Genomic DNA, 21,894 nt, shown 5'->3' with positions numbered 1-21,894 from the left:
CACAGAGTGTTTTGGTGGTGCAAAAACAACACGCGGCCGCGAAGGCACAGCTCGCGACAGGACACAACAGAGCGGTCAGGAGTTTGATAGACCAGTGGGTGCTTAACTTGTTGACAGTTTTTTAAATTAAGGTCCTACATCTAATGTAGGTGAAGGCAGTGACTTTATGGTAGCATAGAGTGATCAGATGACCAAAGAAGGATAATCATGTGATATACACAGGATGATCTCATGACCAAGTAATTTGACTGCCTGGCCACAGAGGGCGATTGTTTTACTCTGTAGAGTGACCAACTTGACCACGTAGGGCGACATGCCTGACCCGACAGAGAGCCCGGCATGGCCAGCTAGGTTAGATAAGGTCCCCAGTTTCATTTCTGGGTAGGCTGTCATTAACTGTGCTGAGACTCAGACCTGCAGGACCTGAATGAATATGTATGTGTATCAACCTGACCACATAGGGCGTTCTTCATGACCACAGAGGGCGACAAGTACGATAATATAGGGTGACCTGCATGGCCTCAGAGGATGATCTGCATGACAACATAGGGTGACCTGCATGGCCTAAGTGGATAACCTGCATGATAATATAAGGTCATCTGCATGATAACATCGGGTGAACTGCATGACCACAGGAAGTGACTTGCACAATAATATAAGGTGACCTGCACGACAACATAGGGTGACCTCCTCGACCACATAAGGTGACCTGCATGACAACATAGGGTGACCTGCATGACAACATAGGGTGACCTGCATGACAACATAGGGTGACCTGCACGACAACATAGGGTGACCTGCATGGCCTCAGAGGATGACCTGCACGACAACATAGGGTGACCTGCATGGCCTCAGAGGATGACCTGCACGACAACATAGGGTGACCTGCATGGCCTCAGAGGATGACCTGTATGACAACATAGGGTGACCTGCACGATAACATCGGGTGACCTGCATGACCACAGAGAGTGACTTGCACGATAATATAAGGTGACCTTCACGACAACATAGGGTGACCTTCACGACAACATAGGGTGACCTGCACGACAACATAGGGTGACCTGCACGACAACATAGGGTGACCTGCATGGCCTCAGAGGATGACCTGCATGACAACATAGGGTGACCTGCACGACAACATAGGGTGACCTGCACGACAACATAGGGTGACCTGCAAGGCCTCAGAGGATGACCTGCATGACAACATAGGGTGACCTGCAAGGCCTCAGAGGATGACCTGCATGACAACATAGGGTGACCTGCATGGCCTCAGAGGATGACCTGCATGACAACATAGGGCGACATACATGGCATCAAAGGATGACCTGCATGATAACATAAGGTGACATGCACGATACCATTGGGTGACCTGCATGACCACAGAGAGTGACTTGCACGATAATATAAGATGACCTGCACGACAACGTAGGGTGACCTGCATGACCACAGAGAGCGACTTGCACACTAATATAAAGTGACCAGCACGACAACATAGGGTGACCTGCATGACCACAGAGAGTGACTTGCACAATAATATAAAGTGACCTGCACGACAACATAGGGTGACCTGCATGACCACAGAGAGTGACTTGCACACTAATATAAAGTGACCAGCACGACAACATAGGGTGACCTGCATGACCACAGAGAGTGACTTGCACAATAATATAAAGTGACCTGCACGACAACATAGGGTGACCTGCATGACCACAGAGGGCGACTTGCACACTAATATAAAGTGACCAGCACGACAACATAGGGTGACCTGCATGACCACAGAGAGTGACTTGCACAATAATATAAAGTGACCTGCACGACAACATAGGGTGACCTGCATGACCACAGAGAGTGACTTGCACACTAATATAAAGTGACCAGCACGACAACATAGGGTGACCTGCATGACCACAGAGAGTGACTTGCACAATAATATAAAGTGACCTGCACGACAACATAGGGTGACCTGCATGACCACAGAGGGTGCATAATGTGCACATTTTGGGCAAACATACAACTCTAATATCTCAGAAATTACCATTACTACACCAGTAATGGAGGTAGCGATATCTCCTGCATCCCTCACTGCCGCCATCGGAAGAGAAACCCTCCGCCTACGGACAAGTAGGAGTTGCTCCCAGTTCCCTACTATCTCGTACTGTGTTCTCATGTGCAACTTTCTGTTGCTTCACAGCTAGGCTTGTGCTTTATATGTATGCTTACTGACATACAAACATAGAGATTCAACAAGTACTACTATTAATCCCACTTCTACTACTGGTACTACTACCACTACTATTACTACTGCTGCTACTACTTCTACCACTCCTATTACTACTACTACTACTACTACTACTATACTACTACTATTACAACTGCTACTACTACCACTACTACTACTACCACTACCACCACTGCTACTACTATCACTACTACTTCTACAACTGCTTCTACTACCACTACTATTACTACTGCTGCTACTACTTCTACCACTCCTATTACTACTACTACTACTACTACTACTATACTACTACTATTACAACTGCTACTACTACCACTACCACCACTGCTACTACTATCACTACTACTTCTACAACTGCTACTACTACCACTACTATTACTACTGCTGCTACTACTTCTACCACTCCTATTACTACTACTACTATACTACTACTATTACAACTGCTACTACTACCACTACCACCACTGCTACTACTATCACTACTATTATTACTATTACTAGTACTGTTACTAACACTAATAATAATAATATTACTGTACTCAAAATCTGAAATTGTGGTGAAAGAGTGGGCCCTTGGTCAGCAACACAAGTCTCAGCAATTGCAAGCCCAACGATTCACTGTTGAATACTCCTCATTGTCATACACATGAGCCGCACATACCATGGTATGTTTCTGCCATGTTTTATTATGCTATGTTGTGATTATTTGTGTTTAACTTTATTAGATTCTGTCCCGATTTTTGTTCATCTCTTATTTTGCTATGCTATGTAATATGTTTAATGTTTTGTTATGTTATCATGTGTTTGGGCATATTATGTGTTGTCCTATTCTGTTTTGTTTTGTTTTATTCATATCCTATTTTGCTATGCTATGTAATTTTTTTATGTTTTGTCATGTTATCATATTGTTAGGTATATTATGTGTAGTCCTATTCTATCCTGATTTGTTTTGTTCATATCCCATTTTGCTATGTAATGTAATATTTGTAATGGTTTGTCATGTTATCATGTGTTTAGGCATATTATGTGTTGTCCTATTCTGTACTGTTTATTTTGCTCTTCTTGATTATGATACGTTTATGTTATGTTTGCTACATATAGTCTTTTTTGTTTGGGATATTATGTTTGGCCTTTTTCTTTCTGTTTGGTATGATTTGTTTGTTTACCGTTTTTTGCTTCATTAATTCATTTAAAGTAATCCAATTGTTGCTATATTCTTTATTTTGATGCATTTTTTAGTCTATAATGATTTATGTTTTGCTGAGTTTTTTATTTTATTTCTTGGTTTTCTGATGTGCTTCATTTTCAGCGTGCTATGTTAGGATGTGTTGTTATGATGTGGTTTGTCCTATTGTGCTGTGATATGTTTTAATGTTCTTTGGTTATGTAATGCTATGTAAAATTATGTAGGCTTTTATTTCTAGTGTTATGCTGTGTCATGTTGCGATGTGTTGTATTTGTTGTGTCATCCAATGATTTATTTTGATGCATTTTTTTAGTCTGTTATGATTTATGTTTTACTGAGTTTTTTATTTTATTTCTTGGTTTTCTGATGTGCTTCATTTTCAGCGTACTATGTTAGGATGTGTTGTTATCTATTATTGTGTTAATTTGTGCTATACTGTGTTATGGTGTGGTATGGTTTGCTGTACCATGTTGGTATCTTAACATGTTACTCGTTTTTTTATTACGATATTCTCTGCCATGATATAGTGTATTTATTTTGTTATCTGATATGTTGTATTTTAGTTATGTTATTGATGTCATGGTGTGCTTTCATTTGCTACCTTTTTCTGTTCTGTTCTTTTTTCTAATGTTGTTTTTATGTTATATTTTATATTCTATTTCATTGGGCTCCTCCAAACCATATGCATAAAGGCCGGCTTTCCACGTAACAGCAAGGGCAGGTCGAAGACATTGTGGGGTGTATTTGACTAATCAAGAAACGACCCTGCGGGGGACCTCACCCCTTCATTACAGATTCACTGTTAGGGCCGAACTCTCAAACAAATCCCCGACCGAGTCTATTCCGCGTGTTTGCGGAACTTTTGCGTGCTCGCGGAGATTTTTTACTGTTTCATGGCGCTTTGCGTAGTGCGACTACGCAAATTTTGCCCACCCCTAACCACCCGCCTGCCCCAGCACCTTGGTTGTTCAGGGTATTTTACTTTCTTGTGTTGAGCTGCGTTATGTTGTGATGGTTTCGTTTATAGTTTGGGATATATTTTGTTCAGTTGTGCCACATTGCTTGTATTTTGTCATATCATGATGTGCATGCTATGTTGCCGTTGTTATTTTATGCTTTCATTTATTGCTGTGTTTTCTTATTTCTGCTGTGTTTTATTATGTGAGGGCTTAGTTGAATTGTTACATGGTGCTGTTTTGTGTTAAGAAGAGTTTTGTTATATCTTCTGCTTTGTTCTATTTTGCTGAACTGGAATAATGCCCTTTTATATCGTGTCTTTAATGATGTGGTTTGTTTTATTATGTTTTATTTTGCTATGGTTTGCTGTGTTATTTTGTGTTTTGTTATGTGTTGGTTTTTTGTGCTATTCTGTTATGTTGTGGGGTGTTTGTCAAGTTATGATTTGGTCTGTTTTGCTGTAGTTTGTTTTGTTATGCTGTTATATGTAATGAGGTGTTTTCTTCTGCCGTGATTTAATGTGTTATTCTTTGCTGGGTTTTATTTCTTAAATTATTTGGGGATGTATTATCTATTTAAGATGCATTATGTGTGATTTTGTTCACTAAATTATGCTTTGGTATATTATTCTACGGGCTTCTTTGTTAAATTGGCTTATCGCTGTTTAATATTTGTTCAGTGAGAGAATTAATTTGTGACTAGCATCTTTCTACATTTAGTTAACTGCTGCACATCGCACATTGGAATCCCTGGGGGATTAGTTTACTAATTAGCCCTATAAATTAAACCAGTACACTCACTGGAAGTCATTAGCTCGGTTGAACATCTGCAGCTGGGTAGATTGGTTTGAAAACCTCCCCCTCCCCTTCTTAGGTCTGGCTTGAATGTGCAGCTGTCTCCTCACCTTATGCGATCAACAGAAAAGGCAACAGTACTGAGGCTTACAGCCAGATTCATCAAGGGTAAATCGGCTCGCAAAGGGCCAGATTCTGAGAATCCGGCCCTTTGCGAGCGCAATTTTTGCATTTGGGATTCATCATCCCAAATGCAAAAATCGCAAAATGCGAAATCGCTATATTGCGAGGAATTGCATTTAAGGAATCTCTATTTGAGATTCCGTAAATGCAATTCGTGATCCATTTTAGAATTGCGAATTCCTAATTTTTGGCCGCTATTTACCGCGAAGGCTGACTTCGTGGTAAATAGCGGAAACTTAGAAAAGTACACTTTAGTGCATTTTTCTAAGTTGTATGTTACACACACGCATGTCCTTTGGACATGTGTGTGCGCAACATCAGTCTACATGTTCATTTCAGGGGTGCTACAGGGTGTCCTTTGGACACCCCTGGCACCCTTGAAATCGCATCCTTAATTGCGATTAGCAAATTGCTAATCGCAAATAAGGAATGACTCCCCATTCATTCCTATGGGCTTTAGGCCCATAGGAATGAATGGGGAGTGATTCCTTATTTGCGATTAGCAATTTGCTAATCGCAAATAAGAAAGCTGTGGGAATCGCAATTATTTTTGCGATTTCTACATGAATCCCGTTTTGCGAGTCTTTAATAGCGATTCCTTAATAATCGCTATTAACCCCATGGATGCTCAGCATATTCCCCTCCTGTGCTGAGAATTTGTAAACCCCTTTATTCATGACGAGCTGGGCTCGTCATGAGCGTGCGAGGAGGCTACTTCATGACGAGCCCAGCTCGTCATGAGTGTGGAAGGGGTTAAGGACTCGCAAAACGAGACATTGATGAATCTGGCCGATAGTGGCTTATTTACAAGGGGATTGCGCCAAGTTTTTTTGATGTTCTGGTGGTGCAATGCCCTGCACCCTATTTACAAAAGTGGCGTTAAGCCACTTAACGCCGCTTTGTAAATATGGTACCCTTTCATATAGGTATCTGCGTGAAAGGGGCGTGCAATGAGTGTTGCTGTGGGCGTTCCACCACAACACCCATTGCTTTTTGACGCTACTCCAGATATACAAGGAGGTGTAAAATGAAGACAGCGCCAAAAACTGACCATGCAAAAGCAGAATTTAGAATGGCGGAACGAGGAGAAATACTTTTATTATCCTTGTCTTTGCTTTTATGCCTTCTGCAGCACACATAGAAAGAGCAGAATGCCATTAATTATTGTTTATGTGCAGAAAGGTGTCCCTTCGTGTACATAAACAATCATTAAATAGTGCCAATTTCCTACTTCTATGTGTGCTGCTGCAGCAAACATAGAAGTAATACATTGCCATTATTGATTGTTTATGTGCAGGAAGGGACACCTTCCTGCACATAAAGAATAATTAATGACATTCTGCTTTTTCTATGTGTGCTGCAGGCACCCTTGCACTATGGCACAAGGGTGTCTGTGTTGGCACCAGGCAGCTATTTTTAGCGTCAGCGTTAGGGAACCACAGGGGCGCGCTGTATTGCTGTAAATATGGCACATCCCTGCATTTTGGAAATGGCGGAGTGTGGCGCTGCAAAATTTGGCACAGCTCTGCGCTCTGACCTTTCCTTGTAAATATGCCCCTTAGTCTCTGCCCACACGGTGATCTACCTACCTGCAGGATTTGATTGGGCAGAAGATGTGCACTTTTGCTGAAAAAGAGGGCTTGTCTTGCATGAGTTATGCAAAATACTGCAGGCCTGAAATGGTTATGATGGCAAGCCAATGATCCAGTCTAAATGCCTTGTGGTTTAATTGGACACAAGTTATATTAGATGTCATTGGTTACACGTGATTATTATGAAATGCTACAATGAAGGCAATAGAACTGACATTTATCGTGAAATGTACATGTTAAAGCAAATTTACCTTCAAGGTTGAACTGTTAGTAGTGTTGCATAGCCTGTAAGGAAGGGTTTTGGTGTTCCTTGCCTCCTCTGACAAACTGGGGTTAGAAAATGTAAAATGGGATAATCCTTGATAGACCCTCTTAGGAGTGACTGTATTGCATTTGTCAACTCTAATTTTGTCAATATTTAGAATGCCATGCCTAGTATTTTGTTGTGTGTGCATTAAAGTACTTTTTAGATTTAGCCTGATAGCTTTAGCTGTCAATCATGCGCTTTTAGTGAAAGACATTTATAAAGAAATACACACATACTGGGGCAATCTCGGGGGTATTTGAGTAAGCCCTCCTAATCCATTGACTCTTTGAGTGTCATTCACATTCTGCTTTCACTCATGACAGCATATAGCATGGGGCAATAGGTAAGCTCGCGTCTGCCATAGTCCTGCGAGTGACAGCATTTTAGCTGATCTCATGTGTACCTCCTCCTAAATATGTCCTTTAGTTTTCCATTTTCTTCTTTTATCTACCCCCCTTTTGTTTATTTTCTCTTTATTTATTTTTGCTACCAGGCATCCTGTTTGCAATTCATTTAATCTGCAGTGTACCGCATCCTGCAGGTCACAGTTGTAAATGTAAAACTATGCTCTGCGCAATACTATTCCAAAATAGCTTGCCCTTGTATGTTCGATTTTTTACTTATTTTTTATTCTAAGCATATGCCTGCCTTATTTAGGCGGTGGCATTTCTTCTGCTTTTATCACACCAATTTGTCTGCCTATTATTGTTGACTTTGTGGTTTATGGTGGATGGCTGAGTGAGTGAATGATGGGGGACTTTCAGTTATAAGCCAAAGCTCCTGGCACTGCCAATGCTTGTTTACTCTTTGCAATCAGTATGCACAGCTATTGTTCTGGCAGTCATGATTGACAGCATGCAGAGACACTCAATTCAAGACCAAGGGGTATATTATCAAGTAAGGGCTTTACATTATCGCAGCTTTTATCGGCAGGAAACTGCCGATAAAGCGACGATAATGGGCTTGATAATATGCTCTATGAATTCCAATCGAAGCCCATGTTAGATGTCTTCACATCTAACATGGGCTTCGATTGGAATTCATAGAGCATATTATCAAGCCCATTATCGCCGCTTTGTCGGCAGTTTCCTGCCGATAAAAGCGGCGATAATGTAACGCCATTTCTTGATAATATGCCCCCAAATTTCTATGAGTCGAGAGACCTAAGTATAGGGCGGTGGACTGTCACCAGTCTGTATTTAATAAATCTGCAGAAGCGAAACATATGATTCTTAGGCTAGCTTGGAGTGGGTACTGCACGGAATCAGGTTTAAGAGTCTGGACCTATGTGCACACGCTTAAAAAGACTCAAGGGGCATGAGTGTATGGCTGACACACCCGCTTCACATTGTCCGTGTCCCCTCTCTTCTCAGGGTATATCCAGGTCTGCCGCGGGCTGATGATCGCCGCTGTCTGCCTGGGGTTCTTCGGGAGTGTTTTCGCCCTCGTCGGGATGAAATGCACAAAGATCGGTGGCTCTGACGCCATAAAGGGGAAGACAACCTGCTTTTCTGGTGTGGTGTTCATACTCTGTGGTGAGTACAATCCAGGAACTTGGTAAGAGGACTTACTTGGTGCAGTGCTGTAGGACTCTCATAAGCCCTCATTAAGGGCCTGATTACGAGTTCGGCGGTGTGGGAGCTGGATGCCACGCCAGCGCCTCGCTCCCATACCACCAAACTCGACCACCAGCTGCTAGCTACATTATGAGTTCCTCGTGGTCTGGCAGGCGGTCCTTTGGTACTCAGTGAGGAGGCTAGGTACTCGGACGTAGGTGAAGAGGCAGGAGACGTTCCTTCAAACGCGCTTGACCAAAGGGGTCTTCTTTCCTCACCCTCCTATGGGGTTAGTAGGTCCCATTTGATAGGGCTTGAATATTTTAGCCGCACACCGTTGGAGTGTGATATTGATCACCCCACTCAGTGGAATCCTCCCATCATAGCACGGTAATGATGGAGCCCGATTGTTTATTATAGAACCTGATGAATGCCATGGACCCTACTGGGCCAAAAGGCAGAAACATGTCGACCACTCACATCACGGTGGGGGGACAATAGAATACCCAACACAACAACCATTTATTTGTACCACCATACAGATGCCAGTTGCATTAAAATGAGTTTGACATCTGTAATGGCCTTTTAAACATCACTTTTTTTTGCAAGGGCCCCCACTCAACTTTAGAAGTGCATCCCTGTCTTCAGGTGTATGCCCGTCCTCTATCAAACCAAGTTTTTAGAGGGCGAGGACTGGTCAATGATAAAGCATGACACCAGGTGGTGTGTGAGACCAGTCTTTTACTTTATGTGAGATGCCTGCACTCACAAGATAACATTGTAGCACTTAGGTCACCATACTGGGAACGGCTCTTTTTGTGTTAAAGATTATTAATTGGGGGCTGCCTGCTCCTAGTACCCCATGCTTCTAGTTCAGTTCCCTAGGTCTTATCTGGGGTTCTTGTGGTTAAACAAGGTCCTTCGGCAGTCCCACGGTGGTGCCTATTAGAAAGACACTGCAATGGGAGCGCCAAAACCTGTTTCTGCACGGCATGGACTGTGCCTTCCTTGAACTCAAAGCAGTCTAGAAAGGCCTGGTGTAACCCATCCATTCTGATTAACTGCAGCCAATCAGAACAGCTTGAACTTGTGGTGAATCTGATTGAGTAAAAAGCAACCAACCATAATGGGTGAAACGACCTAGTGTTTACCATAAACTGATTCACCAACCTTGGACCAATTAGAACTGTCTGCCGCATTTGAGCCATTCTGATTGGCGACTGGGCACCCATTCACAATGAGTGTTGCTCTCCAGATCTTCTTGTACAAGTTTTCATGTCCAGGAATGAGCAGCGTGATATACCTCAAGGAGAGGCCCATAAAGTTTATGTGGACATCCCATTGCAGCATCAATAGGATGCTGAAACATTGATAAATGGGGATTTTGCCATCTTTGCTTTTTGAAGGCAATATTTTCTCATTTATAAACGAAATTAGAACATTGGAATGTTGGGAGCGCCATTGAAGACAATGGAGTTCTCCCTGCTTCTACGGGATGGTAAAGCCCTGCAGAGCAACATTCCAATGTCTTACAAAGGCCTCTCGGAGCTCGAGGGGATTGAAATCCCATTGAGCTTCGAGAGGCCTTTCTTTTATTTGTTAGAACATTCTGCCCTCTAGTGGCAGAATGTTCTAATAGCCTTATACTATACTGACTATTAAAGTCCTGCTACCTTGTTAAAGTCCTTCGCCATTGGCTCGGGCCTTTAACGCGGTAGCGGGCCTTTAATAGCCGGTATAGCTATAAGGCTATATTAATCTTTATCTGACCCAGGCTGGAAATTTGTCCATGGTTTTAATAGCAGACATATACAATTCACGTTTTTTACTCATCACCCAGACCCTTTGCCCACTCCACACACTGCAGTATTTTGAAGACGTTGAAGGTATACACATGTTCACGCAGGGACCACTCTACTTCTGGATTTCAAGCCAAGTTCACAGAATTGGGAATGTTGTTGATTTGCTACAGTTACAGAAAATGCTGTATTTCATTTTCCCTCACCATGTGTTGAGGTGGCGTGGCATCAGCCCATCTTTGAACCTGCCCATTCCTTGAGAATGTCAGCTACATCACACATAAGAATCCCAAACAGGCATACCAGACCATAATTGTGTAATACCCTTAATATATGTAGGTAGTTGTCTGACACATGGGACTGCTCTCTCCTAATGGAGAAAATTACTATGGCATAGCCATTCATATGGCTGACTTTGCCCCAGTCCTATTGGCCTTCCAGAAGCAACAACTTTATAGACAAAGGTCCCGGGTACCAATTGCCATGTCATTTCCTGCTCATAGATCCTCAAGGATACAGTTGTGTAAAGACCCCCCCCCCCCCTAAGTGAGAGCATAAAAAAGTGCTAGAAAGAGCTTGGATCCATCTGAGATGTCACAGCCATGTCCATGTTCTCCCTTGCAGGATTATGTGCCATGTCCGGAGTCTCACTGTACGCTCACAGGATCACCTCGCAGTTCTTCGACCCCACCGTCCTGGAGCAGAAGTAAGTCTCACATCTACTTGTCTTGATTTTGTGTTCCTCCACCTAAACCTGTGCTGTGCCGCGAGGGCATAGCTGGCACCATGTCAGAGTGTTAGCAGACTAATGGGTCTTGTGTGTCTCAGTTGCTGTGAAACTCTAACTTTCTAAACTCATAGGATTTTGTGACCATTAAGAGCTATTGGTCTGCTTGTTTTCTGTCTGATCTTTACTCACAGAGACCACTTGGTTTCCAGCTTAACCAAGATCTTTACTCCCAGAACCCACTTGGGGCCAGGTTTATGAATTTCTCATGTAGCGCAGAGCAGGAGAGCGCCAAATTTACTGAAATTTGGTGGTGCAGTGATTCTGCCCAAGACCAGAACTATGTGCAGGATTATAGCACCTTGGTGTATAGGGAATGAGTCCCCCCACCACCTTAGTACCCATGAGCCCAGTACCGACTAGCTATAGTGTCTCACTTGCTTTCTACTCACTCACAGAGAACAAGTGATTAGATACCCCAGAACACAACACTCCCAGATCTCTCAGGAATCGCGGTAACAAGACACAAACTTTCGCTCGCACTCTTGTACTTTTCCACAATAAGATATAAGAGACACAAAACAGTTTAAAATATTTATTTTAACCAACGTGCCCTAACATGCAGTATATGTGCCACCACAAGCAGGAAAATGCATAATGCAAATACGGTCAGCATAGCAGCTAGTCCATTAATCATGAAGGCAGAGGTCATCATGAAAGGACAATGGAGCCTAACCTCCCTCCCCTTGCTAAGAATAAGTGTTATTATATATTAGAAGCTCTCTGGGCTTTGTCAGCAGACCCCATACCATAGCCTATAGATGGTAGATCTACATCATAGGTGCTGTCTTGCTTTTCTCCCTGGAAAGGTCACTCTCCAAGTGTGTGCTACCTATTCGTGTATTTCCATAAGACCAAAGTATTTTGTACCAAATAACAGCTGCGTTGGTATGTTGTGTCTAGGTGCTAAGGCCCGACCAGAACAAAATAACAAGGGGCATTGTTTATCGACCTTGCTCACGATGTTCAGACCAAATACCAGGAACAGGCAGAGAAGGTATACAGCAGACTGTTCTCATGAGAAAAGTGCGAGCAAAGCCTTTAAAAAAATAAAGCTATGTAGTAGCGTACGCAGGGCCGCATAATGTCTGCAGAGCTCATGCTAACTTAGTGGAGATGACAATGTCCCCATGACAATGGGACTTTCCTCCCCTCTCCCTGGCGCCTGCGCTGAAATTAGCTGCCATGCGCCCTGGAGACACCTTTGCTCCATAGTGCAAGGGTGTCTCTGTGAGTCAAGCATAGGTTTTCTGCTGGAGAGATACCCCTCCAGTACAAAATACTATGCTCAGACTAATTTAAAAAACAAAATCCACTTTGGATATGTGCTGTACAGTGCAGCACACATGTAAAGTCAGAAAATAAAGGAGAAAAAAAAGCATTTCTCGTTCATAGCACCTGGTTGAAGGGTGCACAATTTTCTGACTTTAAACCCAGTCTATTTTATTTAGTAAATAGGGTCCAGCGTCAGAAACCTTGGGTGATGGAATGGGAACACTCATGCACCGCCCATGGTGCCCCCCGCCCCCTTGGCACTAAGTAATGCAAAGTTGTGCTATGCGCTGCTTCGTGTTACTTTCACGTTATTTCCAGCACTACACAATTTTAGAGCTGGAAAGAAAATTGGACAAAAAGATTGTGCGCTGATTTGCATGACTTTTATGACTCAAACACGCATAACAACTTATTAAATCTGCCCCTTGGTCTCCAGCTTTACCACTCTGATCCAAAAGAGCTTATACGTGCAGTATGGACCTGATTTTGAGCGGTCTGTGGACTGACAATCCTGCAATGTCTGGAGCATGTGCTCAGATTGAAGAAGTGCCCTCCACTGGGATTTCTTTCTCAATACCATCGCCATGATGGAGGAAATTCCAACAAAGACGTTGCCTCCAGTTGCACCACTTCCTCCAGGAATTGGAATATTTCATGTTGGCATCCAGCTCTAATTTGGTACTGTTTCCTATACTTAACCCCTTGCATGCTGATGACGGCCCCCAGCCGTCATGCACTACGGCGCTCGTGTGCTGATGATGGCTGGGGGCCGCCATGAACCCGCCCACTCTTTAAAAGTGCCGCACAGGCGCAGAATCGCGGCAGCATACAAGGGGTTAAACCTCTAGGAACAGGTATCCACTTACACACGGATAATAAACCTCTCAAACCTCTCTCCACGAATATGGCTTTAAAAGCCAAGAAAGCGGAGATAAAATTATCTCCCTATTACCTAGCTGTCGCTAACACCAGTTAGCGACAGCTAGTAGGAGATAGCGACCATCTTGGGCCCCGCTTTGCATGTCAGTGAAATGTATCACTAATGACATGCAAAGTGGGCGTGCCAAGATGTTAGCGACTGGAAACAGTCGCTAACATCGCTATCTCCTATTACCAACTTTTGGAGATATTCGCGCTAAGCACGAATATCTCCAAAAGCTAACACCTGCCCCTGAGCAGTTCTTAGCCATGTTATCCAATGGTAGGTGGATAACATGGCTAAGAGCATTAGCTCGGTAATGCATAAATATCGCTGACTTTTCAGCGATATTCATGCATTTCGGCCGATTTTTATCGCTTAGGAGATAAACCTTTATAATAGCAAGGTTCCTAAGAGATAAAAATTGCCGCAGCTCGGCGATAAAAATATTGCCGCTAAGCCAACATAGCGATAATTATCGCTAGTTGTTGGTAATATGCCCTATGGGTCCCTAAATCTGACTCCTTCCCCATTCGTGATGCATTGACCTCAGCTCAAGCTCAGAACGCCTGGTTGCATGACCAAGATCTTCAGAGGAACAGTGGCGGCTGGCAGGGATCGGGGTGGAGGGGCAGATGTGGGGAGTAGAGGGGGTGTAAGAAAAGAAACAAGTAATACCTCCTCACCGCGTCTCTTCCTCATTGTCTCTCCTCCGCATCGAGACAAACAGGAAGCACCCAGGCTTCCAGGCTCCCCTGAGCCAATTACAACATTGCAATGCAGTGTTGTGATTAGTCTGAGTACCATGGTTCGGTGCTTAGCCAGGGACTGGTAGCTTGTACATGTTCTCCACCCAGGCTGTAATGCAGCCTGCGTGGAGAACATTCAAAGTGCGTATGACTGTTTGGCCGGCACAAGACGGCCGGCCAAAAAGTAATGTGCACTTAGGAACGGCTCAGCCTTCTTTGGAATAACTTGACGTTGCGGGCAATAGCTGCAGCTGGACCTTCTACTTAGCTTTAAGTAGTAATAGCCCGGTCCTCCTCCCTTTGTACCCATATTCTCAGCACGGCTAACCACCGTAGGAGTAATAAAGAACCTCTAGGTGGGTAAGATCTGTTCTGTCCCTCAATCCTCTACCTCTCTTATTTTCATAACCCTCCACCCCCGACTTGGGTCAGTGGTTTTACTTCCCCAATTGTCCTCTCCACTTCTACCCACCCCCATACCATGGACGGTCAGGGTCTAAGTTTTGGGGATGATGATGCAATACACTCCTCTCTAGGAACGGCTCAGCATTCTTTGGAATCACTTAGTGTGCTCACCACTCGTCCCCCTGCTCTGTGAGCAAAGCAGCCCGCCCCCTCAAAGCTGCTGCAGCAGGAAAAAATAAAATTATAATAATATCAAGTTTTTTATTTTTCCTTTATTTCACTGCTGCAAAGCAGTGGGGCGGCGCTCCTCCGCTTAGCAGTGGAGCCGCCACTGCAGAAAAACTGACAAGGCTAAAAGATAGAATCTTCTGGTGCCCACCTGTTTTCATTTTCTAATCCCTGGATGGAAATTGAACAAGAGTTGACACAAGTTTTTCCTCCTCGCACCCTACACTCTACTTTTTAATACCCTGGCTTAGTCCCTTCCAGAAGTCCTGAGGAACCATCCGATCAGCAAACTTACATAAAGAGAGATCATTTATTTGGTGAGGGAAGAGTGAACCGTGTGCAAGGATCATAACTGACTAAAGAAAGCTGCTTCCTTGCTCCAATTCTATTTGGTCTATTTGTATCAAATGGTCTATTTGTATCAAACACGGCTGAAACATTGTTTGTTAATGACTCATTTATATTGTCACACTACAGCATGACTTACAACTACCAACATCCTTCAACCTACATACGATACTGTGATCTTCCGCAAACCACAGTGGAGGTTGCAATTAAATTTAGGTCTAATATATGGGTGGATATCAGCTTCCCGATAGTTAGTGGCGTAGTGATTCGGGTGGTGGTGGGGGCAGACCGCCCCAGGTGGCACGAGTTTTGGGGCGGAAGGTCAGCCCTCCTCCCCCACTCTTAACAGCCGCCGTTGCAGCAGCAAGAATTGGCAGCACCCCCCCAAACCTGCCCCGCTCTTACCTGCAGCCGTCGCAGCCGCATAAATTTCCAGCAAACCCCCCCCCCCCTCTCTTCGATCAGGCCACCGCGGGTGGCAAACGCAGGGGCCGCCTTTGGCTGCCTAAGTCCTAGCTACTAGTATGAGAAAAACAAGGACCCCCTGAACCATGAAAAACACGATTCCTAGGACAGGGATAAACGCTTGAAAAATATCACTCCTAGGCAATCTAAAATGTATATACCAATAAACAATTCCAAAGTTTGGCACAATATAAGGAGTGAAGTCTAAATCACCAATACATGCCAAATTCAAGTTATTTGGGTTTTTAATATTTAAATTATATGTATTTTTTATCTACAGAATATATTGTGGCTATTCCTGAAGAAGGCGTTAATACGCCGAAACGCGCGTCGAGAAAGAATTGAAAGATTTTGCCACTTTTAACTTTTGATATAAAATTGACTGATTCTGTCATTTGCCTTTTAATGTGTAACATTGTATGTATTGTGTTAATCCCTGTGTTTGGGATTTTTTATCCATTATTAAAAACTGTGTATTTTTTTCAAATTATTGGTGATTTAGACTTTACTCCTTATATTGTGCCAAACTTTGGAATTGTTTATTGGTATATACATTTTAGATTGCCTAGGAGCGATATTTTTCAAGCCTAAGTCCTAGCTACGCCACTGCTGAAAGTAAAATTATTGTATGACATAGACATTGTGGCCTGAATACCGTTTATAAAAGCACCCCTTCATTGAGCATGGAGTACAGCAATATTTTTGTAAATGATATTTAGGACACAGTATTTTTGTCAGAACATATTTATGCCACAACAGCCTGTTACCACACTGTTCTGCATGAAGCTATGTTCTTGGCATGGCTTTGTGCTTTGCAAGTATTAAACAAGTACATGATTGTTGGACATATGACAAGCTCATAGTAACCACGATAAGGCTGTGGTTGTCACTTCTGGGAGAGGAAGCTCAGAGGATGCTTGGACCTTCACCAAGGAGCCCCTGAAAGAGGTCAAGTCATGTAAATATCTGGGATGGTAACTATGAGCACAGCTAATGGGGGGGAGCACTGGGCTCTACTCAAAATGCTTGGGGCTAATGTTAAGAAGTATCTGACAAAAACCCAGCTACACCTCTTAGAAGGGTATACAAGACGACATTGTGAAATTACTGTACAAGGATCAGTGTGGGGCAACACAACCAACTATACTGCTTATGTTGGAAAAAGCAGAGTTAAAGTGTGATGAACAGCACTGAGTTTAGTGTCCAGCACTCTAAATTCAGAAGTAATAATTGAGTTGGGCCTACTCTCTAACAGTAATTACCAAATTATCCACAGTCCCCAGCCTGCTGTGAAGAAGTGAAGACCTGAGCAGCCCAGTGAAGCCGTTCATGCAACACATGGAGTGTGTGCCCACCCATCAAACATGATTTACCCAAAGGCAGGTCTCTCACATTTCAACCTACCACATTATTGGAAAGTCCCTGCCCTGCCTCGTCTTAGGGAGAATTGAACTGCAGATTCAGAGTGGAAACACATCAACTCACCTGGTATTGAGCTGACAGTTTGTTTGTATTTGTAGATTCAAGTGAAGAGCTAAGTTAACAAAGAAAGATATTTAGTAGAGTAAAAATATACAAATATATACCATAATTAGGCCACTATGTATCTTTCAGATTTGCTCAGATAAAATATTGACATGGAGAAGGAGCAAAGGTTCTTTCTGAGTCCAGCAAAGGTGTGCATCATTATTGGGTGGAAGGATTTTTTAAACTTTGGTCATTTTTATTAATTTATGCAGTTTTCTTTAGACCTAAATGACTTTTAGAACCGATGTAATATTTAAAAAAATGTAATTGTACAAAGCAAAAACGTCAAATGGGTTTTATTGAGAGGAAAAGATTCGTTATTTTCTTAGGTCTGGACAAATATTTTGAACCATGTGAGCAGAAAAATTGTGATTATGAACAGTTTTTATATTAAGATAAACTAAGGGGTCTGCTTTTCTTTTTTTTTGTATTAGACATATTGGCACAATAATTGTGCTTTTGTGTTGAATAATGCATGAATAATTTCAGATGTTGATAAATGGATGAGATCATCAAATATTCAAAAATTCTTTAGATTGGAAAAAAATAGATTTAAATTGCTCTATTTTATCCAAAGCAATAAAAATCTAACTTACTAAAAATTCTAGAGATAATTTTTTTTTCAGATTATGATATATGGTTCATTGGTAACATCAGTTCATTTCCTGCAGGTATGAGCTGGGAGCGGCTCTCTTCATCGGTTGGGCAGGAGCCTCCCTGTGTATCATCGGTGGTGCCATGTTCTGCTTCTCGATGGTACAAGAAACCACAGTCCCAAGGTAAGGAAAGTCAGTGCCGTCATTTAACTGCTGTGGCCATGGCTGCGGCATGTCTCGCTTCCTGCAATCTGATATCGATAAATCAATATCAGAATGGTGCTGAGTGGATGTGGTTTATTTGTTGAGCTGGAACTATCTACAACTATATGTAGTTTTATAAGTAGGCAACATATTGATTGCACAGGTTTTGGTTGTTTTGCCTATTGGTTGGGTGGCTTTATTGTTAGGCACCTTGTTGGTTGAGTTGCCTTTTTATTGGCAGTCTTTGGGTTGGTGACCTTGCGGTTGGGCAGCCTAAGCTTGACGGGCCTTATGGGTAGGAAGTTTGGCGGTTGTGTGCTTTAATGGTGGGGCAGCATATTTGTTTGGCCGTGCAAGGAAGCCGTTGAATTTAAAGAATGCTTTATGAGAGATTGATTGGGTGGATAAGTAGATGGATGGATGAAATAATAGGTGAACAAATAAGTGTGTTAATGAATGCATTAAAGTATTCATGGACATACGGGTGTCAGTGTATGAAAGAGATGGGTCAGTGTAAAGTTAAAATAATGGATATACAGAGTTCATAGGGTGGGGATGCAGGTGGCTGATAGCAGATGGGTCCATTTTACAACAGGTCCTCAAAAAGGATAGAGAGGGCAGTTAATTTCACTTTTCCGGTACATATATGAGCAAAGATCAGAGACACCTTAAGACTTAGGACTATATCAACAAAGGATGAAGAAATCACCCAACCTGATGATATACCAACAAGGGTTGTAGATAACTAGGAACTATTTGTATATATTAAAAAGACTCAAACACATGTCAGGAATTATCTCTAAATCACTGAGGGGCAATGGCATCTTTGGGATTATTTATACAACAGCAAGGATCAAAGACTTTCCAGGACTTACGATATGTCAAGAACGGGTGAATATATCATTATAGTTATTGCTATATGAACCAGTCCCAAGACATCCTAGAACTCATTGCTACGTCAACAAGGGTCAAAGTCATCGGATGGCGTATCTATATGTTAACAAGGTTCGAAGACACCTCCACAATTCTTGCTATATAAACTGCTATATTAACTGGGCCAAATACATTTAATAGTTTACCAATATACACACAATGATCAAAGGGGTTGATCTGTATCAACAAGTGGCAAAATTAAGGTAGGACTTATGAATATATCTAAACAAGGGATAAAGTCATGTTTGTTAAATCTATGTCTGTGGAGTCCTTGCCATAACAGATGTCTAGGACAGACACTAGCTATGTGCATTAGTTCCACTATGTTTGTTATCTGTTCATTTACTTCATATGCACATTTTGAAAGTATACCATGGAAACAAGTGTTCTAGTCTGGCACCCAAAACCCTCCATCTCAAAACCCCCAGTTACCTAGCACAAAAACTTGAACTATCTGGGGGAAGTAAACCCTCAAGAAGTGCAAACTCTTTCCTCTTGAAACCACAAATCTATAGCAAAAAGAGAACCTGCCAACAAGCCTTCTCCGGGGCTGCCCAGAAGATCTAAAACTATCTTCCTCCGGAAGTACGCAGAATCTTCTCCACGGCTGCTTTCAAACTGGTAGCCAAAAGATTCCTAATGAACACGTTTTTACCTTAAATGGGTTATGATCACCTGCTCGAAGTATCTGATCCCACAACTGTTAGACCTTCATTTGATGCTACTCTCCCGTACCTCATCGTTTGCCCCCTTCTTAGCCCGCTATGTTTTATCTGTTGTTTTTTCTCCTTTGACCCCTTTGTACTGTAATTATTCATGTTTATTATGCTTTTTTATTGTCAATATTGTATTTATTACCTTCCTTCCTCCCTTTTGTAAAGAGCTCTGATATCTTTCGGGATCGTGTTCACGCTATATAAAAATTTATAAATAAATAAAATAAATAAATATTTATCAATGATGAACAACCCGGTAGAAGAAAACTCTCCATGTATTCATATATCAATGAGGGTTAGAGATATCAGTGGTAAAACCAATACATAAACAATAGATGAAAATGTCTCAAGACCCATTAATATAGACCATTGCTTTTATAGCCACAACAACTGTTACTTACAGGTATCTACTGTTTTGCCTGCAGAATGGGTTATTCCTACAATGGAGCAGCTTCAGTGATGTCTTCTCGGACGAAGGCGCAGGGTGGACTTGGACGAGCCGATCGACACTCGGACAGGGGCCCGCCAAAGAACTTCGACAAGAACGCCTACGTGTGACTACCACAGCTGGCTACAGAGACTGTAACCATGGACAGGCCAGATACATGATGATGGTGAAGCCGGCAGACGGGAGGTGGTCATCATTTTCTGAGAAAAGCTGGAATCACCAAACCCTTCCGTGCAGATGGCTGATACCATCACCTCCTGTCTCTCACTTAACGTCACTTCTAACTCTTCTTTCCCTTCTGTTTTACGCTTCTCTCTCCTCTCTCACACAACTTCTCTTTTCTCTTTCCCTTTAATTCTCCTCTTATGTTCCTTATCTTTTCGCTCCATTCTTCTCTTAGTACTTTTCTTTCTTACGGCACCGCTCCGCTCTATTACCATCATCTACACCCATTATGTTTTAAGCCTCTCTTCACCTAATTTCTTCTCTTCAAAACTTATTGTTTACACCCCCTGTTCTCTACCTCACTTGCTACCTCTACTGACTTGTTATCTTTGCTCCACCTCTCGGTGGCTTCTTCCTCACGTGGAATTCTTCTGTTTCATTCCTCTCTTCCCTTCCCTATTTTCTGGGGTCTTGATTCACAAAGCCTCCTTGAAAAAATAATCAACCATTTATGCTTGTAAACTTGTGACTAAATTGTGCATACATTTCATAATTCTCTGGGATTCACAAAAAGCGACTTGGTAATTCATGGAAATCTTTGCAGGCCATAGATTCCTTTGCTTTCTCACTGTCCAAAATACTTATTGAAATTCACACTGGAGTACAATTTATTTTACATTTTTGTTTCTGTGTTTTCCACATGGAGAAATCTCTTTCTCAACACCTCCATGAAATATGGCTGGCTACTTTTTCCTTTCCAAAAACACCACTGTCTTTCTCAGGAGTAGTTTTCTGTACATATTCCTGGTGGAAAACCTGAGCAACCTGAGGGATGGCTCTGCTGTCTGATGCCTGAGTATGTGGAATTTCTGAAATCGTCAGAACTCTGCTGCTTTTACTCTTAATGTTATTGGAAATTTATGAAGTGCACATATCACCAAAAGGGTCTCCTTACACCATTGATAAGCAGTGACACTGAAAGTGGTATCAGTTGAGTAAGGTCATTGATTTTGTCCAAGAAATGTGAAAAGATACATCTGAAATCACGAGGAATATTATTACAGAGGCGTGAGGCCAGAGTAAAAAGACTTTAAAGCGTAGTGTGGGCGGCTTACAAGGAGATTGATTGAGGAGCCGAGCTTGAGAGACTCAAAGAATTTGAGATGGCTTATAAAAGCTACTTTTTACCTTTTAAGAAACCAAGAGCTTCTCCATAAATGCATTTGTGGACCAGGCAGAGAATCCTAAAAGAAACATGGGTTTCAATCAGTACCCAATGAAGGGCTCAAGATGAGGGTTAGTCGGTGTCAAGGAAATGTCAGGAATAACCAGTCTCGCTGATGGATTATGAGTTATTTGGAGTCTAGACATAAGATGTTTGGAAATTCCTAAATAGAGGGGATTACAATATTATAGTCTCAACCCAATGATTGATGCGACAACATTTTTACACTTGTTGATGGCAAAAAGGGGCATTAATGGTTTCAGTTTTTACAACCAGTTAGTACTGGGTGAT

The 21,894-nt window shown here is 42.4% G+C and overlaps 1 protein-coding gene across 1 annotated transcript in view; it reads left to right on the top strand.

Moving 5' to 3' along the window:
• LOC144766601 (claudin-10-like) overlaps nucleotides 1–20,439 on the top strand; it is a 36,179-nt gene extending 15,740 nt beyond the window's left edge. Inside the window, exons 2-5 of the mRNA XM_078650393.1 lie at nucleotides 8,632–8,793; nucleotides 11,238–11,305; nucleotides 17,974–18,095; nucleotides 20,191–20,439. Of these exons, the coding sequence (XP_078506519.1) occupies nucleotides 8,632–8,793; nucleotides 11,238–11,305; nucleotides 17,974–18,095; nucleotides 20,191–20,323 (485 nt within the window). The 3' untranslated portion in view covers nucleotides 20,324–20,439. The remainder of the gene's footprint in view (nucleotides 1–8,631; nucleotides 8,794–11,237; nucleotides 11,306–17,973; nucleotides 18,096–20,190) is intronic.
• The last annotated feature ends 1,455 nt before the right edge of the window (nucleotides 20,440–21,894 follow it).

The sequence above is a fragment of the Lissotriton helveticus genome, chromosome 7 (assembly GCF_964261635.1).
Source record: "Lissotriton helveticus chromosome 7, aLisHel1.1, whole genome shotgun sequence".
NCBI classification, from domain to species: Eukaryota; Metazoa; Chordata; class Amphibia; order Caudata; family Salamandridae; genus Lissotriton; species Lissotriton helveticus.
This window is presented reverse-complemented; position numbering and strand designations above follow the sequence as displayed.